Source organism: Ctenocephalides felis, unplaced genomic scaffold (assembly GCF_003426905.1).
Source record: "Ctenocephalides felis isolate EL2017-DRISC unplaced genomic scaffold, ASM342690v1 CF-g0.4_SCAFFOLD_01604, whole genome shotgun sequence".
Classification (NCBI taxonomy): domain Eukaryota; kingdom Metazoa; phylum Arthropoda; class Insecta; order Siphonaptera; family Pulicidae; genus Ctenocephalides; species Ctenocephalides felis.
The window spans coordinates 57,975,616-58,003,559 of NW_020537758.1; the positions used below are offsets into that span (position 1 = coordinate 57,975,616).

Below are 27,944 nucleotides of genomic sequence, written 5' to 3' on the forward strand. Positions count from 1 at the left end.
GATTCTCTACTTATAATTGTGTGAGCTTAATCTAACATTCCCTGTTTATCCATAAATTTAAGACGTGGCTTCAAAACACGTTTTAGGTTTGGATTTGAATATTTCCTAAGCATTGATTCCTTTCCAGTATCTGTTCCTTCTAGTTCATCCATTATGTCATCTGATTCCTCAAAGTTATCGTGCATCAAAATTGGTTTCAGACAAGTTGATGTATACAATGCTGCAATAAATAATAAGGGAATATTTATGTTATATTTATAATGGATATAAAATTGTAAATAAATTAGCAAAAACATTTTTTAACAGAGTCCATCGAGTAGTAGAAGTTCATCAACCTCGACCCGATTGATATCATGCATCATGATCAGTGCTGCATTAACCCATATACCCGTGAGGCCCGGGTCTAGGCGGCACAATTAGCGGGGGGGGGGCGGCAAATTTTTGAGAATGTAAAAATTTTAACCCCGAAAAATTGTTACGGCAATAAGTTTTAAGAATTTATCCCGGTCGGTTTTTATAAATTTACTGATAATTTTCTATGAAATAGAATGTTATTCGTTTTCTAATCAAAATTATTACTCGAGGGCGCTACATTGATATTTTTATTAATGCATCAAAAAATATAAATAAAAAAAGATAATTGAAAAAAAGTTTAAAATCAAAATTATCAAATTGATAAGCTTTTTTACATATAAAACTTCTTAAAAATTGTTCGATGGTTTCTTATTTTATTTTCGGTATTAAATAAAACCATGGCAATTTAACATAATGTATTAATTGTTATTAAGTGAGAGTTTAATCATTTCTCCGTTCGTATATAATTTTTTTTTTCAAAATAAATTTTATAGTCTAAAACTGAATCCTAATCTAAAATATCTGACATGTAAATTATATTACGATATAGTAATTCAAAAAAAATGAAATTGTCTCCACGTTTCTAAATCTTCTGAACATTTTGGCGTGCCTTAGGAAAAATGAATGTACGCACGTGTTTTCGCGGTTACAAATTTTTGTCGACGATTTTGAGACGGGTCATCCGATTTGAATGATTCAATTATCGGGAAGATGTGTTGATTAGTATATTGGTAAAGACAGGTTTACCCATTTCGGAATAAGAGGCAAAATGAAAAAAAATTACAATACTTTTTTTTAGAGATCCCCGTTCTCAATCTGTGTGAAAAAATCAAATTCAAAAATTTTTGCGATGGCAGGGACGCACGGCCAGCGTTTTTGGTGATCAAAAAAATAAAATTTGGTGGTTAAAAATTATCAATTGACATATGCACATAAAATTATCTATTTTATGATTGTTTTATAAAAATTGCCTAAGAAACATTTTCCATTTTAATAACTTCAAAGATTTATAGAAACTACGAATAATATAGATAAGATTCGAGAGCGAATGACAAATCATTGGCACTCGACTTGTATCTTATCGACTCTCATCTGCCGTAACTCACTTCAAAAACCTGTTGAATCTAATTGAAATTAGCAATACATCTTTTAAAACAATTAAATAACGTATACTTGAAAATTATATTAATTTCTCGTAAACTAACGAAAAATGCTCACAACCAAAAAAAATTAACAATGGTACAAAGTGCTTTTGTTATGGATTTTCAAACATTGCCATCACCCAACGGCAACGTCGTAACAATCGAAGTGATGACTTGTTATACATTATTTACCCTCGGACATCGAACATTGTTGTTAAACAAATCTTAACTTCATTTGTTTTTGAGATATCGGTGGCAGACCGTTTTACTCGTGCACCTTTAAACCCCGCTCTACACAATAAATAATATAAATATTATTACTTACCCATAAATTTACAAAGATCGAGTTCTTTCTCTAAATCCTTAAGCGTAGGTATGTATCCATCATATTGAAGTTGTTGCATAACATAAATTAAATTATCGTGATAATAACGAAGAAGTTCATCTCTGTTATTCCAAAATACATCTTCGTTACATGATCCATATATAAAATATAATAAATCAATTGCAGGAGAAGCGTAGAACATACATTGAAAGTCCAGCTAGAAAAAAATAGACTTTTGATGATTGCATTTTTACAATCTTCTATATATATAAAAATAAGTCGGGTTTTCCTTCCTGACGAAATAACTCCAGAACGTACGAACCGATTTCGACAATTTTGCATTCGTTGGAAAGGTCTCGGGCTCCGCAAGGTTTATGGCCGCATGGCATCGTGCTCTAATGCAAGTTGCTGGAACGTCACGCACCGTAATTAATAATTCGAGTAATGAAAATAATCAACAATTGTTTTAAATAATTTCAAATAGATTATCTACATATATATAAAAATAAGTCGGGTTTTCCTTCCTGACGATATAACTCCAGAACGCACAAACCGATTTCGACAATTTTGCATTTGTTGGAAAGGTCTCGGGCTCCGCAAGCTTTGTAGCTAAGAAAATTAGTTGTGCATGGCATCGTGCCATAATGCAAGCTGCTGGAACTTCACGCACCGTAATTAAAAGTTTGAGTAATGACATTAGTGAGAATTATCAGAATTAAGCTTGGTTAAGTCAACGAGCAATTCTTGCCGCAAAGAATAATGATGTACACGCACTGAATTTCACCATTCAATCAAAAATTGCTGGCGATTTGGTGACATGCCAATGATTCCGACTGGTCTTCCGTTTGACTTCAAACAATTGCAATTTCCAGTTTGCCTTGCGTTCGCAATAACAAGTCGCAAGGCCAATCGCTTAGTGTTTGCGGTATAAATTTGAAATAGATTATTTAGAAAATCATTGTTTTTCACATGGGCAGTTATACGTTGCCTGTTCACGAGTGGAAAACCATCCGCTTTGTTTGTGTTAACGTCAGACCAAAAAACAAAAAATGTGGCTTACCAAAGAGCACTTCAATGAAACGGATAATTTGCGGATTCACTTTCATTTACTTAGAGAAGTTCAACTAAAAAACACTTCATTTTTGTAATCGAAATAAATTCATTACTGTTGTATAATAAAATCAAATTTTTTCTTTTCAAACATAAAAAAAACAAAAAATTTCTTCATCTTTCTCACGAAACCATCTGGTGGCGAAACGGAGTTCGTCGGGTTTGGTAGTTCGTTTAGATATATATATATATATATATATATATATATATATATATATATATATATCAATTAAACCTGAATATGTCAAATAATTACTTTACACCATCACAAAATTTGAAATAATCATCTTCTAATTCAAATAATTTTGCCTATAATTTTCCAAAATTCATATTGTAACGACAATTGGCATTGTCGCCAAAGGGTTGCACAACTCTCAGTGCAAATGGCATTCCCCTACCCATCTCTACTAGGGTTCGTGCAAAATAAGGTCCAAGTCGAGGGATGAAAACAAGCATAAGTAAATGTAATATCTTCCGAGGAGGTCGGTCGGGTCCAGGCGCCAGCCCTTGGACTTGCTTTGTGTATAGTGGTGTGTGTGTTGTGCCAGGAGAGAAGAACCTGTTTCAACAAAGGTCAGATGTATTTGTTTATTAGCTATTCCTTACGTTTATTTTAGGCCGTCAGTCCGTTAATCCGACGTTACGTTAATCCGCTAGTAGTTAATAAAGACTTATCAGTACGTTAGAGTTTAGGCACAGGACATGACTGTAAATAGGTACAGTCATGCCCTCAGATCTGTAATGATAATTAGTTAAAATAAATAAGATAAAAGTACATTCTGTTTCATTCGTGTAGCTAGTGATGTTAGTTCCACAAGTAATTACAGGGTGTTTATAGAAGTCGGGTTGAGAAGTTGGAGTAACTCATTCGTAATGGGGATACAATACTAAGATATAATATTTGGCAGTCATTGTAATCTCCAAGAAGGGGGCATCAACCTCTAAATTGTCACAATATGTTATATTCTAATAGTCAACCGAAAAAAGATAATAAATGATCAGATCATTTCATTATTACTCACCAATATTACATCTTCAACTTGGCCTTCCGCATATTTGAACATCATATTGTTGACCCACAAATCTCCATGGTTAACAACACTGAACGGACAATCTGCTCTATACAATATTTTTAATCTGTCCATTACTTCAAATTTGATCTTATCCTGAAAAATAAAAAATGGAAATTATTGTTGAATAAGATATAAATATCCCTGAAATTAATCATAATGGCCCATGAAAATTAAAAAACGAATGTTCAGGGCTTTTACGGGTTTTTGATTTCGATTTTCGAATAAAAATCTATCAATAATGCACTAATTTAAATTTTCAATTAATTAGCTATCTAAAATATATTTTTTTGAGTTACTTACTAGTTTGTCTGCTATAGTCAAATAATCCTCACCCCATTGCCTTGCTTGTTCCGCTGTTGCTCCAATACATGCATTACAAAACTTTTCCATAGAATCATTTTTTGTACAGCTGATAAAAGATTCTGTAAACGGCTTGAATTTCAAAGAATTCTGAAATATAATAACATAGATTTTATGCTTGTATATATAATAAATAAAAATTTTAACTTCCCGAAGGAGAAGTTTATGTTTTCATCAGAAAATCCGATTCGCAAATTTTAGGTTTTCTCGACGTTTCAAGCCATTCTGAATCGAATGATTTTTTGCCGTAAATCGACGTTTTCTCAAAAACGGCTGGATCGATTTCAAAAATTTAAAAGCCATTCGATGTATCTCGATGAGGACTATCGTTTGTCAGTTTTATGCGAATTGATAAGCTTTTTTACATATAAAACGTCTTAAAAATTGTTCGACGATCGGCCGAGCTGTTCCTTTGAAATTTGGAAAAAGGTATTAAACTTTTCGACCACATTTAAACTCATACTACCGAATCGATTTAAAAAATCAAAAACTGTTCGAAAGATATTAGTTGGGAATGATACTGGTTAATTTTAGATGAAAATCTACCGAGCCGTTTTCTTGTAATTCGTTGTTGAAAGAAAAATTTGAGTTGATTTTTATGAAACTTTTTTTAATGATATATATCATGGTCTTATACAACTTATTGAAATATTACAACCTCGCGACAAGTAGTTTAATTTTAAAAAATTATCAAGGTTTGAGAAAATGAGTAGTTTTTTGACGTTTGTTAAAATTATTTTTTTTTATAACTCGTTTTATTTAGCAATCAGAAATACATAAATATTCCTAGTGCTTAAATGACAATGTTTAAGAGCGATGTCTAAGAAGAGCTCCAATGAGATCTTCTCAGTTTAACAATTACTATAATAATATTATATTAGACCTAATCTAAGACTAAGTCTAAAGGCCATTGTCTTTTCAATCTCCTTGTACCATAAGGTTTAGTAATTTCAACTATAGATGGGTTCGAATGTGAGTCCAGTTTGCGTTTGTATTTTTCCTTGAATTCTTGGAACGTTATAATTAAAATTAGACGATTTACTTGGTATAACGATAGAGTACTTGGTCTTAATAAACATACTAAACCAGATCATTAAAGTCATACGGAAACTGATTCAATTATAAAAATTATTGATTTTTATTGCTTTTAGAAAATACTCAGAGTTAACGTGTTCGTTCGCTTTGAATACTTTTAATCTCTCATAAATTAATTTATTTTTTCTTGATTAAGTCGATTCATTACACATATCGTAAAGTTCATGTAACTTACCCCAAGGCAAACTACCAATACCAACAAAAAAATGTTTGGTCATTTTTAAAACAAACTTTGAATGATGTTATTTGTAAGCATTTGTTTTCCAAATTATTTATATAAGTTATGTATAAATATAAATTACAAAAATTATACAATTACATATAATATATGTAATTGTATAATTGTATTGTATTGTATAAATGTAAATATAATTATCAATATAAATAAAAATTGTTTTAATTGCAATTAATATACTAGAAACAAGCACTACATATGATGGCTTTACTATACGATATATGATTTGATCTAGCATGACTCGACATTGTGCCTTGTCTATCATGCGGAATTAAACGAAATTATTTAAATGGCCCTGAACACTTATATAATACATTATAGATACACTCGTGCAAACTTCAAGCGGACGTCAACAGATCTCTATTTTATTTGTTTTTTTTCTTACATGTTTTTTGCCTAATTAATTCATACCAGCATATTTGAAAATAATATGACATTTTAAGTCGTACAATGATTGTGCAAATTATCAGATTGGTGGGAGTCGTATTTTCTTAATAACTTTCCGTATGGTAAGTGATGGTAATCGCAAAATAATCGAAAATGAAAATTTTTTCACAATCATTACATTTTAAGGTCTTCTGAACATTTTGGCATACCTTAGAATAAATTGATGTATGTATGTGTAAGTATTTGTGTGTATTTATGTGCGGATACAATTTTTTGTAGACAATTTTGGGAACCCGAATACATTTATTCAAAAAGCATTCCATTCAAAGTTAAATTCACTTCGTTTCAAAAATAAGGGTCAAAAAGCGCATAAATGGCAAACAAAAATCATATTGGCAAGCGCTACCTTCAGCTAAGATGAAATATGTGTTTAAATTTTAACTTTTAAGTAGTAAAACACTTCAAACGTCAGATAAGTGGTAGTTTATGATTAATTTTTGTTATCGATTTACTAGAGGGTATATAGTCGTGAATCGCGCTCTTCGTGTATTCGTCGTTTTTGGTCTACTAAAACGTTCTATCCTCATTTTGTGATTTTGGCATAACAATATAAACAAGTGAACATATAATATACTGGTGAACATATAAAGAAGCATAGATAAACAGATAGATCGGTAATCAGTTAGACAGATAAAAATATATAAATATAGGTAGGTTGACTGGCAGACTGGTAGAACATTAGACAGGTTGGCAGGTTGAAAAGTTGAGACGTCGACAGATTGATAGGTTGACAGGTTGAGAAATCGGTTGGTTATTCAGGTAAACAGATAGAAAAATAGACAGTTAATTGACTGGTGTAGGGGCTGTTTGCGGTAAATCGGTAGGAAGGTAATCAGGTAAACGGATGGAGAGATAGACAGATTGACAGGTAGATGGTTATATTCGTCGACAGGTTGATGAATAACTAGTTAAAAAGATATGAAGATAGAAATAAACATATAAGAGGTAAAGAAATAGCCAGGTGGTCAGGTAGACAGATAGAGAAGTAGACAAGCAGACGGGTATTTGGCCAGATACAAAGATAGACAGGTAGGCATATAGAAAGATGGACATATAAAGGTATACAAGCACAATACATAGAAAAAACCATAAGTGATGTAGAAAACAGGTGCACAAATACAAAGGTAGACATGTAGTTCACCTACATGTAGAGACATACAAGATTACACAGTTAGACAGTTAAACAAAAGGTAAACAAGTAAATAGATAGGCAAGTAGATCATATATTCAAATCAAATTAATATTAATTAAATTTGTTAGTAATTAATATTGATTAATTATGTTTCATATTGGGAAGTTAATACATCTTGCCTCAAGAGAAAATGCCACTTACAATGAGCTTTAAATTTCATTAATTAATGTTACCTAATATGCAGTATAGTTAGCATATACAAAAATTACATTTGAAAATTTACATAGATTGTTGTTTTATTCATGTAGAATATTTTTTTTATATTTTTATGTATCTTTATGTATTGGGTAACATCGGAAAAAGAAACCATGATATCAATAATTTATAATACTACTGATCAACACAATTCAACGTAATAATAGCGTTAGCTATAAACGCTAACCGCTAATTCTAATGGTACTAGATTTATATTTTTACGTTTTGCTATAAGCTCTTTTTATTAATTTATGGCAAGGTAAGCCTTTCATTTCAGTTGTGTCTGAAGATTTTGGCACACCTTAGAATGCGTGGATACAATTTTTTGTCAACGATTTTCGACGTACGGGTCAACCGATTTGAATAATTCAGAAAGCAATCGACTCCTGCGTATAGGGAGAGGTGCTGAATAGTTTTTGGCAAAGACAGGTCCATCCGTTTCGGCACAAAAAATGCAAAAAATAGGAATTGAGTTTTTAAGAGAAAAGAGCAGCCGATTTGATTGATTCAAAAACATTCAAATCGTAATGAAGAGGTGTCGTGGTGATAAAGTTTTGGTATAGACCGGAACGGTCCGGCCGTTCCTGAGATACAACGCTAAAAGTGCAAAAATTGAAGCTTTCGAGAGAACAAAGCATCCGATTGGAATGAATCAAAAAACATTTTGATTGTGTTGACAGTGTGACGAAACCAAAAACCAGTTTTTGAAATAAACAAAAAAAATATTTCAAAAGTTCAAAAAAAAAAATAATACTTTCCTCAAACTCTTTTTTTAAATATCGTAAATGATTGAAATATTAATTTTGATTCCGACTAATATATCAAAGCCCACTTCAAATAAATAATTAAAGTTTTGCTATTCTGTTTACATAATTCTTATAAATATTAGATAAAGTCCTTCATTTTAATTGCGTTAATTTATTTGTATATTTACTTTTTATTTAAGCATATATAAATGTCGTCGCTCAGTTTATAAACTCAATTTTATAATGCTCTATTTGCAAACATTTGCAATTTTTTTGAATATTTTATTACGGAGCAGAAAGTTCCTGCAACTTGCTTTAAGACACGTTACCATGCACCTCTAGTTATAACATAAAACGCAACCTATCATTGAAAACAATATTCTACGACAAACAAGCTAATAATATATGCTTACTTTTTCATATAAAATTTTTCCAGCAGCATGTAATCTTGCTATTTTTTTGAAAACCAACTTGCAATGATCTAAATCCATCCCCGTCTTCCTGTCAGCTAAAACATAACCAGATTCCTTTAGATCTTCGAGAATTATGCAAGCGGGAGTTTCATCCTTGTAGTGAAGTAATCTGAGGAGATTTTCTTTGATTTATTAAAATGATGATGGAATAACATTATTATAAATTAGAACCAATTATTACTCGATATAAATAATAATATATTGATAATAAATATTATATAATGTTATAAATTATTAACTTCCCGTAGGGTAGTTATAGTAATGGGCCAAAAATCGTAAATGAAAGTGAAAAACTCAAAAAACTTTTCGTCCACGTTTTTGGACGCACGGATCCAACGATTTGAATGGTTCAAAAAACATTCGATTCTTATTGATAGGGTAATGTGCTGATTAGTTTTTGGTAAAGGCAGGTCCAGCCATTACGGAGATACAGAGCAAAAAGTGCAGAAAATAAAAACCGAGTTTTTGAGATAACGGAACATCCGATTTGAATGATACAAAAAACATTCAATTTGTAATGATTGGGAGAAGTGGTGATTAGTTTTTGGCAAAGGCAGGTCCAGCCGTTTCAGAAACACCGAGATAAATGTGCAAAAAATGACAGTTTTTGAGAGAACAAAGCATCATATTTGAATTATTTCTGCTTGTAATGAAGAAATTATTGCTTTTGGTATTTTTTTAAATTAAATAACAATTTTTTTTTGAATATCAAGAAAAATTCATTTTTAACTTCCCGTAGGGTAAGTTATAGTAATCGCAAAAAAATCGAAAATGAAAATTTTTATATATCTTTACGTTTCAGAGGTTTCTTAACATTTTGGCATACCTTAGAAAAAATGGATGTATGTGTGTGTGTGTGTGTGTGTGTGTGTGTGTATGTATGTATGTATGTATGTATGTGTGTGTATGTATGTGCGGATACAAATTTTCGTCGACGATTTCGGGAACACGGATCAACCGATTTGAATAATTCAAAAAACATTCGATTCGTATTGATAAGGAGACGTGCTGATTAGTTTTTGGCGGAGGCAGGTCTAGCCGTTCCGAAGATACGGGGCAAAAAGTGCCGAAAACGGTAACTTAGTTTTTAAGAGAACGGAGCGTCCGATTTGAATAATTCAAAAACATTTCACTTGTATTGACAAGATGAAGAATCGATAAAATTTTCATGAAGGTAGGTCTAGCGGTTTCGGAGATATGGAGGAAAAAGTAAAAAAATGAGCCATTTGGCGGTCAAAAATGATCATTAGACATATGCACATCAAATTATCAGATATTTTATAGAGATTTTAACAATAAGTATACATTTTGTTAACATTCCTATGGGTTCCGTACCAATGCTTATGCGTTAAACAGCGACGCGGGACTTACGTCGCTTTGTCTCTATGCAGTTAAAGCAGTACGATTGCTTTGAAAAGAAAGTTCAGATCTTCCACAATATGTCAAAATAAAGAAAAAAAAAATTTTTTCAAAAAAAAAAAAATTAAAAAAAAAAATTATTTTTTAAAAAAAAAATTTTTTTTCAAAAAAAGTAATTTTTTGTCCAATTTATAGTTTCTCAAAAATCTTATTTTTTCAAAGTAATTTTTTTTCAAAAATGTTGATCGTTTTTAAAAAAATAATAATTTTGGTACGGGAAGTTCCAGCAATTTGCCTTAAGGCACGATGCCCTAATTGCCTTAAGACAGAATTCCACTTACAGCTAGTTAATTTTGTTCTAACTAATGTTCTAAATAAATAATAATATACATCAAATAAATAATTTTAATTCAGTTTATATAATTTTTATAGGTGTTAGACAATGTCCTTAATTTTTAATTCGATTGATTAAGTTTTGTTTATTTAATTTTCTGTAAACATATATAACTTACAGTCTTTATAATAATCTATTTGAAAACATTTAATATTCTTGGAATATTCCAATACGGTACGTGAAGTACCAGCAATAATTAGTATAAATTAAATATATTACATTGTATATAATTAACAAAATTATATACCTATAATTGATTAGACAAATTTAAATATCATTTTATGAATGTCTGTAATTTATAGTCAATGATATCTAGGAAAATTGAATTAATTTACTAATGCAATTATTCTTACTCAATTATATTTTACACAGAATGATAAGATAAGTAGACACCAGCTATGTTAATTATAATTAAATATAAGATAAAAATTATCTCAATTTGAAGCAAAAGTTTTGGATGATTGTTTTTGTTTATTTTAAGTAAGTATGCACACAATCGATATCTAAAGTCAAACAGTCGAGATATTTAAATTGTGAGATATTTCTATAACTTTGCATTTTATATTATAAATTAATTTATTTATCTGTTCTAAACACTCTATGCATTAAGTCATCTAATGATGATAATCAAAGATAAACTTAAAAAAATTCAAGTCGTTGTTTCCTAAAATTGTGGCAAATGTGTTAACTAAATATTCATTTTTTCATCTTTGAAGACGTGCATTTTGTAAATTGTTACTTCCTTATTTGAAGCTTCCATTTCAACGTTATTTATCAGTTCTAAATTTAGTTTTGTTTATGATCAATTTGTATGTAGTTTATATAATAGTAATTTATGTAGGGGAAAGTCCCCGAGTGGCGGACACCTACGGTTATTTATAAATAAATTAAAACATATTTTACGAAATGTTTATTAAATTATGACTTATGTTAGGTAACAAAGTTAGAAATCAAACTAAATTAAAAAACGTAATCTTTGCTAAACAATAATTAATACTATCAATCAAACTTTGGTAACAAAAAATATGATTTTACAAAGTGACACCTAGTACCGGACATTTCAAAATAACCAGCATTGAACACTCTGAATGTCTGCACATTCATGTTTGACAAATATTCTTAGATATTGCAAAAAAATCACTAATTATTCACCCTTTTGGCTGGGCCATACCGATGCCCTCAGTTGGAGCATTCATCATAAGATTTTCATTCTTTGACTAGGAAATACAAAAAATGTGGGTATGTAGTGACCGTTAGCCCTCATACAAAACAAAATTAAATAATTGGAATAAATTACGTAAATTCTCACAAGAAATATCAATATGTTTACTGTCCGGCACTAAAGGACGACTTAGTGTCCGGTGCTAAGGGACAGACAATTTCGTTCATTTGGTGGTACCTACCAAAATTGTTTAAAATATCTGATAATATTTTACCATAACAATCAAGTACTACTTTTATTTTTGAATGCCACTAAAATATAAATGCATAAATACACTAGAATTACTTCCATTGATATTTAGATGACGCCTTGTTTTTGCGCCTAAAACAACAACGGGTTGCTCCCGCCGTAGCCGTGTGCGTTACAGGTGAGTCTTGGCGCGTGATCCTGCACCTGTGCGCCCCCCGCGCCCCTGTCACTTGCATTTTGAAATAAAAAGATTTATACTCGCTTAAATAATACGCGTTAAATAGGTTGTCCGGCTTTGGGTGCTGTCTGGCGTTACGGGACTTCCCCCTAATTCATTTCTACAGTAATTCTTTCCGAGTAGAAAAAACAAAGCAAAATAATTAATCTAAATAATAATCATTCATGGACGCAACACAATATCTAATGTGAATTAAGTATAAAATCTGTTTAATCGTCTATATCCTAGTTCAATTGTAGTAAGCTACATAGATTTCATCGCATCGTTTGTTGGACTTAAATTTTTAATTATTTCTTTTTTTAAAAAAAAGAAGATTAGTTTTTTGCACTTTTTACGTACCCTGCACCTAATTCAACACCGACTCCTGCGCCCTTCAAGAAGTCGCAGACATCAGGTACAAATTTTGCTAGCGCCAGAGATTCTTTATCAAAAAATCCCATTTCATCTAACATCTCCTTCATTTTGCCATCTTCCGGGCAACATTTTACAATTACCGATTTCATTGCATTGTTGTTAAAATTCAGTTTCACTCGGTAAAGGGAACTAGTATAATTTTCGCCTTTTCCGACAGCTAAAGATGCTTCATAATTGGTAACTTGCGATTTCAATCCAAGGGCCTTTTCAAAGAACTCACAGGAAAAATATTTTGGTAATTGCTGATTGCCACTTGCCACCATTTTGAAACTATTGAGAATATAAAATATGTCATTAAACAATATAATTTGTTTACATTTTTTAATGATAATAATCAGAACATTAATTACATTCTATAGGTTGTTTTGATTAACATTAATTAAATATAATTATATATAGTGCAACTCGAGTGAGTAATTACTATTAGATAAAATTTATTAGATCAAGTTAATAGGATGATGATTAGTAGATTTCATTTTTATAAAGTATTTAATATATAGCTGATCATTCAGTTCATCATGCAGAGTTTTATCAGGTTTAGAGGAATTATTTGAGTACTAAATCAAAAAACTAATTAGTACATTAGGCTCATGCGTTATGTACATATAAAATGTACTTTTAAATGTAAGTAGGGAAGCTAGATGCTTGTTGTAACAGCTTTTTAAAAATTAATATATCTTGAAATCCATTGATTATATTTCTGTAAAATAAAGATGAATTGTATGGTACCTAGTTCCCTATAAAAACTGTTATATCTATAAGATTTTAATATTCAATCTACCGATCCTCAGACCTACTGAATACACGTTTAAAGTTTGGTAAGAATCAGTAAAGCTCTTTTGGAGGAGTACTGGAACAAACTTTGTGACACGAGAATTTTATATATATAAGATATATATGCGTGTAATGCTGCAAATCACAAAATTATTATAAAAAATATGAAAATTAAATTTCAGTTAATATTAAGTCAGTCATTACCTGTTAATCACAGTAATAATTACAAAAACTCGTGTCTTCTTCACACTCAAGTTTTATTAATTCGAAGAGATATTTAATGAAAACTTAAACAAAGGTATAGAAATCCAAATTATGATTATAGACACTAATTTGAAAAAAATATATATAGTTCAATTTTTTATACTTGTATTAATTAAACCTAAAGTTTTAGATCACACAATTCACACAATGTTCCCCAAACAATGCTATTTTTCAACAGAGATGAGATGCCTTTTGTCGTGTCTGATAAATACTTTTAAATTGGCTGCGAGAGATTTCATAATAAATCGTAATTGCTGAACAAATCATTACGGACTTATCTAGACTGGGGGCCAGTGATATTTCCAGATAAAGATAAATTGTAATATTAAAAATAATTAACTGAGTATTGAAAAAACTACTGGTGAATGGCGTCGTGCTTTAAGGCAGATTGTTGGAACTTTCCGTACCGTAATGAAATATTCGAGGAATATTAAATGTTTTCAAATAGATTATTTTTCAAATACTGTATTTTATATATGTTTACAGAAAACTAAATAAACAAAACTCAATGAATCGAACTTGAAAAGAAGAGCATTGTAAGAATTATATAAACTGAGTTGCAAAGTTAAAATTATTTATTTTTAGTATATTAGTGAGCTCTAGAACTTTAGCTAGATAAAACAATAAAATTCGATTTATTTTCGATATTCAGAAAAATTTTTTTTTGGAAATTAAAAAAAAATATTTTTTTTTTTAATTTCTCACAAGCAATCGTTTCGTCAACATAGAAAGCTTTTAAGTTTTGCAGCATAGAAACGGCTGAACCTGCCTTTGCCGAAAACTAATCACCACTTCTTCCCGTCATTACAAATTGAATGTTTTTTGGATCATTCAAATCGGATGCTCCGTTTTCTCAAATACTCGATTTCTATTTTCTACACTCTTGTCTACATGCGTCTGACGGTTGTGGACTGTGTTATTGCATTCTAGACAATATAATATTGCACATAGAATTGTCATGTATTCTGATTGCTATTGAAAATAAAATTAAACTAGCTGTAAGTGGAATTCTGTCTCAAGGCAATTAGGGCATCGTGCCTTAAGGCAAATTGCTGGAACTTCCCGTACCAAAAATTATTATTTTTTTAAAAACGATTAACATTTTTGAAAAAAATTTACTTAGAAAAAATTAGATTTTTGAGAAACTATAAATTTGACAAAAAATTACTTTTTTTTGAAAAAAAAAATTATTTGAATAAAAAAAATTTTTTTTGAAAGAAAAATTTTTTTTTGAAAACAAAAAAATTTTTTGCAAAAGAAATGTTTTCTTCATTTTGACATATTTTGGAAATTCTGAACTTTTTTTCATAGCAATCGTACTGTTTGAACTGCACAGAGTCGAAATGTCAAAGCGCGTAAGCGCCGCGCCGCCGTCTAACTCATAAGCATTGGTACGGAACCCATAGAAATGTAAAAAAAAAATTATACTTATTGTTAAAATCTCTATAAAATATCTGATAATTTGATGTGCATATGTCTAAAGATCATTTTTAACCGCCGAATAGCATTTTTTTTTTACTTTTTTCATTAGATCTCTGAAACCGCTAGACCTGCCTTTATGAAAATTAGATCAGTTCTTTATCTTGTCAATACAAGTAAAATGTTTTTTGAATTATTCAAATCGGACGCTCCGTTCTCTTAAAAACTGAATTACCGTTTTCGGCACTTTTTGCCCCGTATCTTCGGAACGGCTAGACCTGCCTTCGCCAAAATCTAATCAGCACGTCTCCTTATCAATACAAATCGAATGTTTTTTGAAATATTCAAATCGGTTGATTCGTGTTCCCGAAATCGTCGACGAAAATTTGTATCCGCACACACATACTTACACGCTCACACACACACACACATACATCCATTTTTTCTAAGATATGCCAAAATATTCAGAAACCTCTGAAACGTAAAGATATATTTTCGATTTTTTTGCGATTACTATAACTTGCCCTACGGGAAGTTAAAAAAACATAATTAAATTTGACAGATTAATATTTTTTAAATAACGCAGTCGTGTTTTGCCTTACTTTACTAAATCACAATACAAAAAAATTACTTATTCAAAAAATTATTTAGAAGTTTCATTGTGTCACAAATTCATATTTAGCATTGGATACGGAATATTTGCTTAAGTCAGTAGAACGTTTTGGGTCTGAAATTTTTACTGTGCTCTAATTTGTATGAAATTTTGAAATCAGGTTCATCTTACTCTCAAGTTCAAAAGTGAAAATAATTTAGACTCCTTTACCACTTCCCGGGGGGATTACATTCCTTTCAGTGGTGTAATTTTATTCTTTTAAAACAACGTCGGATATCGATAAAAGAACTAATTAAAAAAGAAAAATGTTTCATAATTCTTTTCGAGTTACTGGCTACTGAAAATTTGTTTCTTTTTGGCGTTCTTCTTCGTTCTTTGCAAACATCTCCAAAAATATACATTTTAACGAAAATCATGCAATGAACAAAATTATTAATTAAAATTTTAATAAATCGGTGTTTTTGTGTACTAGGAACAATATTAAGCTTGATCTGAAAATGAGGTTTTATCGTGCTCGAAATGAGCTTTAAAATGAGTATATCTATCTGTAAAATGAGTGAGCTATCATACAAATAAAAGACGCATACAATGTTTTTTTCATTTAAATCAAATAGTTTATGAGTGCCATTTCCACCAAAATTAAAAATAATCATATTTCATCTAGAATTAACTTGGTTTAAGAGATCTTGATGGATTCTAGAAAATACCACAACTTTACTACAAACGATTTTCAAAAAACTCATGATGTCATGAAAAAAAAATCCATTAAAAAAACATCATAAATCTCATTATTATATCTGTGAAAGAATAAAATATATGTACAAAGGTATATAGATGAAAATTCAAGGTCTCTTTCTGACTAATTATTGCTTTTTATTATTTTTCTGTTACACAAATATTGATAGAGTTATGATTGTCAAAAGAGTGCGCGGCTGTCCAACCAGAGTGTCTTTCGAGCCCTTTAACCCTTCACCGTTTCAAAATAAGAGAAGTTACGGTAAAATTTTTGATAGAGAAAGTTGTAGCTCATTTAATTATTTTTAAAATAGTAAATTACAAGTTCTGATGAAATCAGAATTAAAAGAGTTATAATCCAATAAATGTGGGGGGTGGTGACGGAGTGCAAATTGCTTTCACTTCAGAACTTAAAATTAAGATTAGCCTATTTTCAAAATATCAAATAATAATCGAAAAAGAGCAATATTATCTAGTTTTGTACATACATACATATAATAGTTATATGATATGTATATACTCGTATACAAAGAATTTGTTAAAGTTTAATAAGATACATGTTTAACTATTATGCATTGCATATTTTTGTTTAATTAGTTTTACTTGGTACAACCAGAAAATAAACTCAAACTACCTATAATTATTCATGTTTTGAAAATACATCTATACATAGTTTATTAATAAACAATTTTATCTCATTGTTCTCGCCTTTGTGCTGGAAGACAATAATGGATTTTCACAAAACAATTAGTTTGTTGCATTCCAAAACTATGTACGTACTCAATCACGCATCTATACTAGAACATTCGATATTTTGCATCTCAACACAAAGAGTATGGATAAAGACTGTCATACTTTCTGATTACACTAAATTACAATTGGAAATTTCATGATTCTGATCGTGCCAAAGCAAATTGCTGGAACTTTCCCGTTCAATATAAATTGATCAGTGAATTAAAATTATTAATTGAATCGTAAAACTATCATAGATTATTTACGTACCAATTTACGTACTGAAAAGTAGTTTTAGAATTTTGATTTTTTGGTTATAAATTTTCATTTTTAGATATGATTTATTAACTTCCCGTAGGGTAGGGTAAGTAATGGGCCGAAAATCGGAATTGAAAATTTTTCATTTCTCGACGTTTTGAAGGTTTCTGAACATTTTGGTATACCTCAGAAAAAATGGATGTGTGTGTGTGTGTGTGTATGTATGTATGGATACAAATTTCCAGTCACGTTTTCGGGCGCACGGATCAACCGATTTGAATGGTTCAAAAAACATTCGATTCCTATTCATAGGGAAAAGAGCTGATTAGTTTTTGGCAGAGGCAGGTCCAGCCGTTTCGGAGATACGGAGCAAAGAATGCAGAAAATAGAAATCGACTTTTTAAGAGAACGGAGTATCCGATTTGAATGATCTAAAAAACATTCAATTAGTTCAATTCAATTCACCCACCCCACTAGTTGCATTATGAATGCACTCTGTGACAAGACCGTGACAATATACGCTCATAATAGAGTCGATAGCTACTTTACAAATATAATGTCGATATACAACTCACGGGACCATACAAAATAATATAATATAACCGTAGTTGTGTTACAGGGCTCTGATTTAGGTCACTATGCAGTATACTTATGTATAATTAAGTCATATAATTGAGCCTGAAGATTCTTCAGTGCATAAAACTAGTAGCATATGCAAATGATGCAGTCATTGCTGTCAAAAACATTGGTCAGACTGTCAGTTTTTTTGACATAACTTTGGTAAACAATAATCGATGGGTGAAAACAATGAACCACCGATTGATACAACAAAAGAATGAATATGTTTGTATTACAGAGCAGAAAAGTAATACACATAATCAAGCTGAAAACTTCATATTTGTTATCTAGGTGTAATACTCGATTCTTCACCTAAACATTAATCAGCAGGTGAAACAGATTAGTGCCAAGTCATCAGTAATTAAGACGAGTCTGGCTCGGCTGATGGATAATGTTGGACAACCATAACAAAGCAGAAGGATATTACTATCTTTAGTGGTTACCCCTGTGTTGGTATATGGTATTTTCATATTGGCTGATGCAGTCAAGACTTTAATTTCGCGTAGAATGGTAGAACCCATATACCGCACAATATCGAAGGAAGCAGGCTGCATCTTTTCATAAACTTTGCCTCTCATAGTATTAGCGAAAAAAGACGGACAATTTACTAACAAAGAAATCAATAACTAAAACCAAAAAAGTTGAGCATAGAAAAATGACAGAACAGCATAGACCGATGGCAGCATAGACCACTATTGTGGGATGCCGCAGTGAAGAGCAAATGTTCGCATCGTCTCATTCCAAATATCAACTGACTGAGTCTGAGTCTGACTGAGGAAGTTAACTATTACACTACACAAATACTGTCTAGGCATGGCTGTTTCCGAGCCTACCTACGAAGATACTAAGATAAGGCAAATTGGGAGATACTAAGCACATGTTTTTTGGGTGCCCGCAGTTTAGTGCACTACGGGGCGGTTAAGTGATATTAAGCTCAAAGAATGAAGAGGAACGCCATGGACACATTTGTTACCAAATTTTTAATAAATTTGTAATATTCGGAAAGAAGAATAGCAAATGGCACTAATTAGGAAAAGGGTATAATTAAGAAAGATAATCATAATATTCTAGGCGTTTTTCGGGAGGCAAGAGATAAGTGAAGGTTTTAGTTGGAAATATACCCAGGCATACTCAGACAAAAGACCTAGTATGGTATCTCTAGAAAAAACACATACACACGTACATTTTTTCTAAAGTATGCCAAAATATTCAGAAACCTCTGCAAGATACGCAAAAACTAACGTTCTAGATTTTTGGACAATTACTATAATACGCTATAAGGCTATAAGATTTTGTACTGGTGATTCTTAGCGTGCTAAGTTTGAAAACTATAGTCTGGCCTGTTTCAACCCTGTACATCATGATTGCCCACGCTTTTGAAAGTTTAAAAAAAAAACGAAATCTAAACTTGTTTCTATAAGCTTCTTTGGTTTTCAAAGCGTGCAATGCCAGACGATTCTGTGAAAATTTAAAAATGAAATTATGGTGAGAAATGACTTAATTGAATGCAATAAATTATAAACATATCTTTTTTACAGTCACACTTACTCTACAAAAAATTAAATTAAATATGTTTATACTATCACTATATGTTTATAGTGAAATTAATCAAAAGAAAACGTCATGTTCTAGAATATAACATAGATACGAAACTCAGTTAGTTTACAATTTTGAATCAATTTATTGAATTGCAGATAAATTTAGTTTTACAATTTTAATAGATTTCTTGGAAAATAGAATTTAATTGCGAATTGTTTCCGTTTTATAACACTTATCCACTTACATTATCCTATATCTATTAGATTACAGATTGTATTCATTTTGTAAGCTATCAATTTTAGTGCTGGTTATAAGATATGCTAAAGCATGATATCTATGGGAGAGCTAAAAACTTATATAGTAATAGTGGTATAATATGTTTTTCAATAAAATGTTGAACGATATTAAAATGTTTTTCTTTGGTTTATTGATAATGTAAGCCGATCTGCATAATATTGGCTTACCTACTGTCTCGACGTAATATATAAACTGTGCAAGTCCGTCATTTTTGACAAGTAAAATAAAATTCACTATCATCAAATTAGTTATAGTATCTAAAGGAGCTAATTATAACATTTTTTTAAATGAATACCTTTATTTTGTAGAAAAATAAATAATGGATCTCCTAGCACCCCTATTTGAATTACCGGAGTTTTCAAAAAATATTCAGTTCAATAAGTTTGCAAATTTTAACAATAAGTTTTCCCGTCATCCAATTACTTATGATTAAAATTTAAAATACTGTACAGCAATCTCTATAAATTTATTATATAACTAAGATAATAAAAAGAAAATTATAATTATAATAAAATGGAAAATTATATTTAAAAATTCCTTAATAAAAAATGGTTTGTTATAAATATTTAGCAATTAAAGTTTATGCAATATTATATTATTAATTATTAGTTACCGTTTTTCTATTTCTAACTACAAAAAAACGGCATCAATTAATTCTATATTTTAAATCGACGAGTATTCAGAAGCAATTCAGAGAAAATGTGAGCAAAAACTTGGATTTGCTAATCAAGTATTATATCAATTTTATTAGTAATAGATATTAATATATTATGTGATGTCTTTTAATATTAATAAGTGTGTAGATAATTTTATCAAAAAAAAGCAATTATTAATTTCTTTTTGCGTCGCCAATCCTACTTAAAAATAATATAAAATACCTAGACGATGCTGCAAAATTTCAAGATACGAGTATATTCAATGGATTTGTTTGAATGATAATTGTTTTACTCGTATAACTTTGGAACTTGTACATATAAATATTTTATAGGTATAATTAAAAAGGCTTATTTTTGGATAAGTTCTTTTTCCCATTTTAATACTAGCTTACCGTGACCTTTTTAACCTAACATTTCTTGGGAGTCCATAATTTTGAGTCTGGATTTAAAAACATCGACTAATTTTGGGTTGGAATATTTTCTGACAACTGAATCGATGGCTGCGGCATTTTCACCAATTTCGTCTAAAATATCATCTGAATCCTTAATATCTTCATGCATGATAATTGGTTTTACGCATATTGTTGTATATACAGCTAAAATGTATAAAAAAATTTAATTAATAATAGAGATAGTAGTTGAATAACTTCTAGTTATAACTTCTAGTTTTAAGGTTTAAATAATTGTTTCAGCCTTTCGATAATTCCATTACTGCTAATAATTGGAAGAAAATTAATCAAAAAATATTTCATGAGATAAAAGATTGATTAACAGATTTATCTGTGATATAACGCATACATGTGTTATATCATAACAAGGAATTAATTCAAACAAGCAAACTAACTCATCAACGTAAAAATGATATCAAATTTTATATCAATATGATTCGTCGTAGTTAAAAATATATTTTTTTTAATATTATTCATTTTAAAATTAGCTAAGTATATTCATTATTTTCAATTTACAAAAAAATTAATACCTATATTTTAGAACAAAATTTTGATATGTATTTATTTTTTAGTTTACTTGACTAACAAGGCTTGACTTGACTTGAGTAAACAAACTATAGAATATGAGTCGATTTTTCTCAATTTAATATTAAAAATTAATGAAACATTCTGAGTGATTATTTTATATACTGCAATACAATTTTTCATTCACCCATAAAATTGCAAGTTTCCATTTCTTTCTCGAGCTCTTGGAGCGAGGGTATATAACCATCGTACTTCAGAGATTTTAAGGCTTCCGATAAATTACTATAATAGTATTGAATAAGTTCTTGTCTATTATTCCAAAATACATCTTCGTTGCATGATCCATAGATAAAATACAATAGATCAACTGCTGGAGATCCATAAAAGCAGCATTGAAAATCCACCTATACGTAAATAATACATTTTTACGAAAATAATATTTTTTTTAAATAATAAATTGCTATCATTTTGACATGTTTTATGTAGTGATATTCAGGAATAGTTTCATTGCTCACATTCCAAAAGGCATTTGTAATAACCTTTCCCCGAAACGACTCTACCGATTCTTATCAAATTAATATGCGTTTTAGTGGGTAGTGATAAGGGTTGTTTAGCCTTAATTTTTTTGGTAAGTTTTGCACAAATTTTGTTTTTATTTTTTTACAACGCGTCTTTAAAAAATACATACAACCTAAAATTTTTACCTTTTTATCACCAACCCCCGTTTTTTATAGCTTATATATAACTATAAAATTATTTGACATGATTTTAGTTAAGGTTTATTTGAGTTTATGATAATACTTAAATGTTACTTTAAGAAACAATTTAGTTTTATTAAAGGTTGTCTATCTATAACATTTTTTCAATTTTGACGTTAATTTTTTTTATTTAAGGATATTTCCCAATGCACACAAACAATACATAGTTGATGGTTTGCATAAAAAGAAATTTTTGCAAAGAAATGGGGAGATTGAATATTATAATTTGAAGATACTACAATTTTTGAAGGGGAACTATAGGTACCATAGTAATCTAGTCCACTATCCCAATTTTTTCCAATTTCATTGTCAGTCAATTCGCTGAACATGACACATAACAATATAATTTAAAAAAAAATATCGGATTTTGCTTAGAATTTTAAAAATTACTGAATGAAACACGCGGTAATAATATAATAATATAAAGCAATAAATGTGCCAATAAATCAGTTTTAGATTAAGTTGGCTCTTGCTAAGACAATGAATATGTAGGGTGTTCTATAGTGAGTAAAATATTTATATATTTTTTGTTAGCTGCTCCTTTCACTTTTGCATCACATTTGCAACAATCATTAGATATTTTCGTACTAAACATTTTATACTAAAAATATTTTTTATGACAAACAACGTTTGCCGGGTCAGCTAGTATATATATATACATCTAATATATAATTATATATAAATATATATATATATATACATCTAATATATAAGTATATATATATATTGATAAAATATTAGGCTAAAAAACCATAAAAAAAATATTATTCACCAGAACTACATCATCCACCTTGCCATCTTTGTAGCTGAACATCATATTATTAACCCATAAGTCACCGTGACTAACAACTTTGAATGGACAATCTTCTCTGTAAATGGATTTTATATTTGATGCTACTTTGTCTTTTAGGTTGATCTAAAAATGTCATTTTTCAAATCTCTTTCATTAATTTACTTCTTAAACAATATTGGTCAATAATTTTTTTTACTGGATTTTACTTACTAATTTATCTGCAATTAACGAATACTCTGAATTCCATTTTCTGGTTTGATTAGCAGCTGCTTCAAAACAAGTAGCAGCAAATTTCAGAAAAGGTTCATTTTTTGGAGTGAAAGGACATTCAGAAAACTGTTTATAGTTAGCTGGATTCTAGACAAAATCGATTGAAGTTTAGTTTCATCTATTTTTAACGAATTTCATGATAGCTTTTGTTGTGGTATTTCAATCTGAAAATTTTTTCGTTAAAGTTCTTTACCATATTTTTTATGATACAAAAATAAAAGATTCAGGCTTTTTACGTTATCTTCAATTACCTTCGAAGTATATTTAAAACTGATATCCAAGTGACGGAAATCAGATTAGGCAGACACATTTTAATTTCTATGAACTTATATATTTTGTATTTTCAGATTAAAATACAGGCTCACTAAATCTACTTGTTCAACTATCACAAGAAGAATATTCTAATAAGTAACAATATAATATATCCACAAAATAAATAGTTGTACTAGTGGTGTATGGCATCGTGCCTTATGGCAAATTGCAGGAACTTCCCGTACCGTAACGAAATGTTCGAAAAATATTAAATGTTTTCAAATAGATTATTTTAAACACTGTAATATGGTCTAATATTTATTTGTAAGAATTATATAAACTGAATTACAAAGTTAATTTTTTTTATTTAAAGTATATAAGTGATCTTTAGAACTATAGCCAGAATTAAAATTAAAATCTGAATTATTCTCGATAAACAAAAAAAATTGAAATAAAAAAAATCCAAAAACAATTGTTTTCCAACACACGCAAAATATTTATTAGATCATTCAAGGCGAATACTTCGATCTCTTAAAAACTCGGCTTCTATTTTTTGCACTCTTTGCATCGTGACTCTGTAATGGCTGGACCAAAAACTAATCAGCACATTTCTCTATCAAAAGGAATAGATTGCTTTTTGAATTTTTCAGATCGGTTTATCCATACGCCCAAAATCGTCTACTAAAAGTTGTCTCCGCACACACTCATCTTTGGGGCTGTGGAGAAACTGCTACCGAGTGCGTCTCCACGTGTGGATTGGAGACTCCGTGTTGCTGGTTCGCAAAGCTTGTTTAGCGATTAGGAATATAGGGTAGGGCAGGAGTAAATTAAAATAGCTCCCGTGTACAAAACTACCCTACATCTGGGTAGGGTTGGTCAATCCATCTGACCATGCATAGTGGAAGTAACGTTGTTTATGTCAATGATTATGGATAGGTATAAAGCAGAAACGTTTACAGTACAGAGGAAGAATACCTCAGTACCGGCGACCGAGGGTTTTCGAATGGGCTTGAAGTCGTCGTCATCATGCGACCGTTTGGACCGCGAAGTGGACCCCATGGCTACGCTGTCAAGAAATGGTACTGGAAGTACTAAAAAGGCATGAAAAATTAGAGGATGGAGACTTTGAAACGTCTTGAAACATCGCTCAACGTCTTCACAAGATGATTAAGTCGAAATTCAATATTCACATGGAGATAAATACAAAGACGAGTAGTGTCGCAACTGACAATCAGTGGTTGGAGAACCTACGGCACCCCACGTCAAAGCTAAGTGGTGGTGATCAAAGAATCAAGGGGCATCGGAGCCAAAGCCTACAATGAATCTGTTGCCGAAAATGTAACAAGAATCTTGGGCACTGGCAAAAGAAAAGACCGGTATTTTCTAGACCCAACATATGGTCAGGCGATAAAGAAAAACAACTTAAAACAAAGTCTGCCGCAGATTGTGGCAGAGCAGACCACCAAGCAGAATAAGGCAACTGATTGACATAAGGTCCAATCAAAAAAGCCAAAGAGCAAAACGCAAAGAAGAAGCCAAAGAAGTGCCGGCTGAAGCCCAAGAAAAAGAAAACGCAAAAATTTCTCAAACCGGACGTACTTTTGATTCGATCAGCAGAGAAGGCAAAGTATGCCGAGATTCTTTGTTGAAAAAAGAATGAGGTCTCAAAGGAGCAGGCTTGATCGATGATAGATAAGATCAACAAGACCAGGACCGGTGAAATTACAATTTTGAGAAAGTGCGCAGAAAAAGGCCAAGGATTGCAAAAGACAATTGCTAGCATTCTTAAGGATGACGCCAAAGTGACTTGCGGGGGACCACAGGTGACAATCAAAATTAGAGATATTAATGACAAAACAACGATGAAGAAGCCTGTAAAACACCAGCAGAGGCAGTCAAGATGCGTGAAGCCTACAGATGCACCCAAGTTACTACAGTAACTTTACCAGCGGCCAGTCGGCAAAATTGGGATTGGATGTGTGAACTGCCATATAAGAACCTAATAAGCCAATTCTGTGCTTAAAATTTTGGCTGTTTGGGCATTACGGATTCCAGTGCCAAAACCTCTTGACCGAGATGCAATAATAACAGCTTTAAAAACCATCATTAAGATAACGCCGTCACTAGTTCTATACGTCTACAACACATGCCTAAAAGAAAGGACTTTTCCCAGAGAGTGAAAACAACAACCACATGTACTTCTCCATAAGAGAAATAAACCACTAGAAGAACTGTCATCCTACCATCCACTCTGTTCAATACGGCTGGTAAAATATTCGAACGAATAATTCATCAAAGAATTGAAGTAATTGTTGATCTGCTTCTGGCAGACAACCAGTATAGATTTCGGAAAGGACGATCAACCCCGGACGCGATAAACCTAGTCGATACGGCCAAGAAAGCAATCGCAGGAACAAGATGGAAGAACAGTACAAAGGAGTATTGTTTAGTGGCCACACTAGATGTCAGGAACTCTTTCAAATGCGCGAACTGGGACTGCATTATGCAATTTCTTCAAGAAAACAACGTTCCAGATTGCATGTGTAAGGTAGCGGCACATGAAGAATGGTTCGAAAAATTATAATATCACCGGAGGTGTACCTCAAGGCTCAGGCCACTGTTGTGGAATGTTATGTACGACGGGCTTTTGCGACGAAAGATTTCAAGACGCGCCAAACTAGTGGCATATGCGGACGACGTAGCCGTAGTGCTCGTCGCGAAATATCTAGATTAAATACACCATTTGTTCAACGTAACCTTCGAGATAGTAAATCGCTGGATGGATACTGTTAATCTTCAACTAGCTAAACAGAAGACAGAAGCAGTACTCATCACCAGCAGAAAAATCAAAGAGACTATAAAGTTAAAAGTCGGTGAACAAGAAATCATATCACAACCTTACATTCGATACTTCGAAGTGATGCTTAATGCGCGACTAAATTTTAAAGAGCAGTTAAAACAAGTAAGCGACAAAGCATCAGTTGTGGGTTGTTGTCTTGCACGATTAATGTCTAATATCGGTGGACTAAAGCAGAGCAGAAGACTTATACTTTTATCAGTGGTTACCTCGGTGCTCGCTTATGGAGTACCTATTTGGGCAGATGCACTAGAGCTCCAAGAAGCATGGACAAAAGTTGGTCTTGTATACCATCTGAGTGCCTTACGAGTAATATGCGGCTTACAGACAATGAGGAAGCGGTGTCTGTTATTGCCGGGAATTTGCCTCCTAGAGTCTTAGCTCTAGGCTAAATTTTTTTGTAGATTTTTCTCGGTATTTCAATTGCCAGAATCCATAATTAGAGCATAATTCTTTTTTAAAGATTTTTGTGTATATAAAAATATAAATTTTAGTTATTCGATAATATTTAAATATTTAGATTTGCTAGTTTGAATTAGTATTATGCTTACATCTTCATAGAGGATTTTGCCAGCGGCATGTAATTTCGCCAATTTACTGAATACAAGTTTGCAATGATCCAAATCCAGCCCTTTCTTTCTGTCAGCTGATTTGTATCCGGATTCGTTTAGATCTTCTAATATAAAGCAAGCTGGTACACTTTTTCTATGGTAATATAAGCTAAAAAATAATATATATATATATATATATATATATATATATATATTTGTAGGTGTTACGACTACACAAGACTTAAACACACTGATATATATATATATATATATATATATATATATATATATATATATATAATTGTCTATTGTGATATAAGTTGAAAAGCTGCTATGATATAAACATGAAAAACTGTAATGTTAATTGTTAAATAAAACAATTATTTTAAAAATACAAATGAATAATTATTTGCTAATTTGAAACTAATCGCGACATTTTTGATCTTAAGATAAAAATATAAAATAAAATCTGTGTTTGGTATTTTTTAAGTTGAATTTGAATTTACATTGTACTCTGTTTTCACAAATTTTAAATTTACTTTCATGTACATTTTCCAGTTTTTCATTAAAAAAACATAGCCAATGATTTAATTACTAATTAATTACATTTACTATCACATTGAAGTGTATAATACAATTTTTAAACTTTTTGGCCGACTTACTCAGCGCTTAATTTCGATTTTGTTGCAGACATCTTTGACATCAACATTTTGGTGATATCTGGCATAAACTTTGCCAATGATAAAGTTTCGACATCAAAAAAATCAGATTCATCAAAAATTTCTTTTAATTTTCCTTCTTCGGCAAAACATTTTACAACAATAGATTTTTTTCTGTCATTTTCCAAATTTAAAAGCACACGATATATAGAACTCGTATAATTATCGCCTTTACCAACTGCCAATGATACTTCAAAGTTTGTTATTTTGTTCTCAATATTTAGTGAATTTTGGAAAAATGTGTTAGTAAAATATTTTGGATACTCTTTAGTACTATCAGACATGGTTGCTGAATAGGATCA

General features: G+C 30.8%; 1 protein-coding gene across 1 annotated transcript; it reads right to left on the reverse strand.

Annotated features, from left to right (window-relative positions):
• LOC113373972 lies at positions 1 to 27,926 on the reverse strand. Its single transcript, XM_026614233.1, has 12 exons — positions 27,586 to 27,926; positions 26,924 to 27,077; positions 23,204 to 23,350; positions 22,973 to 23,116; positions 21,630 to 21,846; positions 20,881 to 21,064; positions 12,489 to 12,833; positions 8,688 to 8,856; positions 4,305 to 4,454; positions 3,954 to 4,097; positions 1,822 to 2,038; positions 1 to 220 (listed from the first exon to the last, which is right to left on the reverse strand). The coding sequence occupies exons 1-12, from the start codon at positions 27,924 to 27,926 to the stop codon at positions 27 to 29; spliced, it is 2,406 nt and encodes an 801-aa protein (XP_026470018.1). The 3' UTR covers positions 1 to 26.
• Between the last annotated feature and the right edge of the window lie 18 nt (positions 27,927 to 27,944).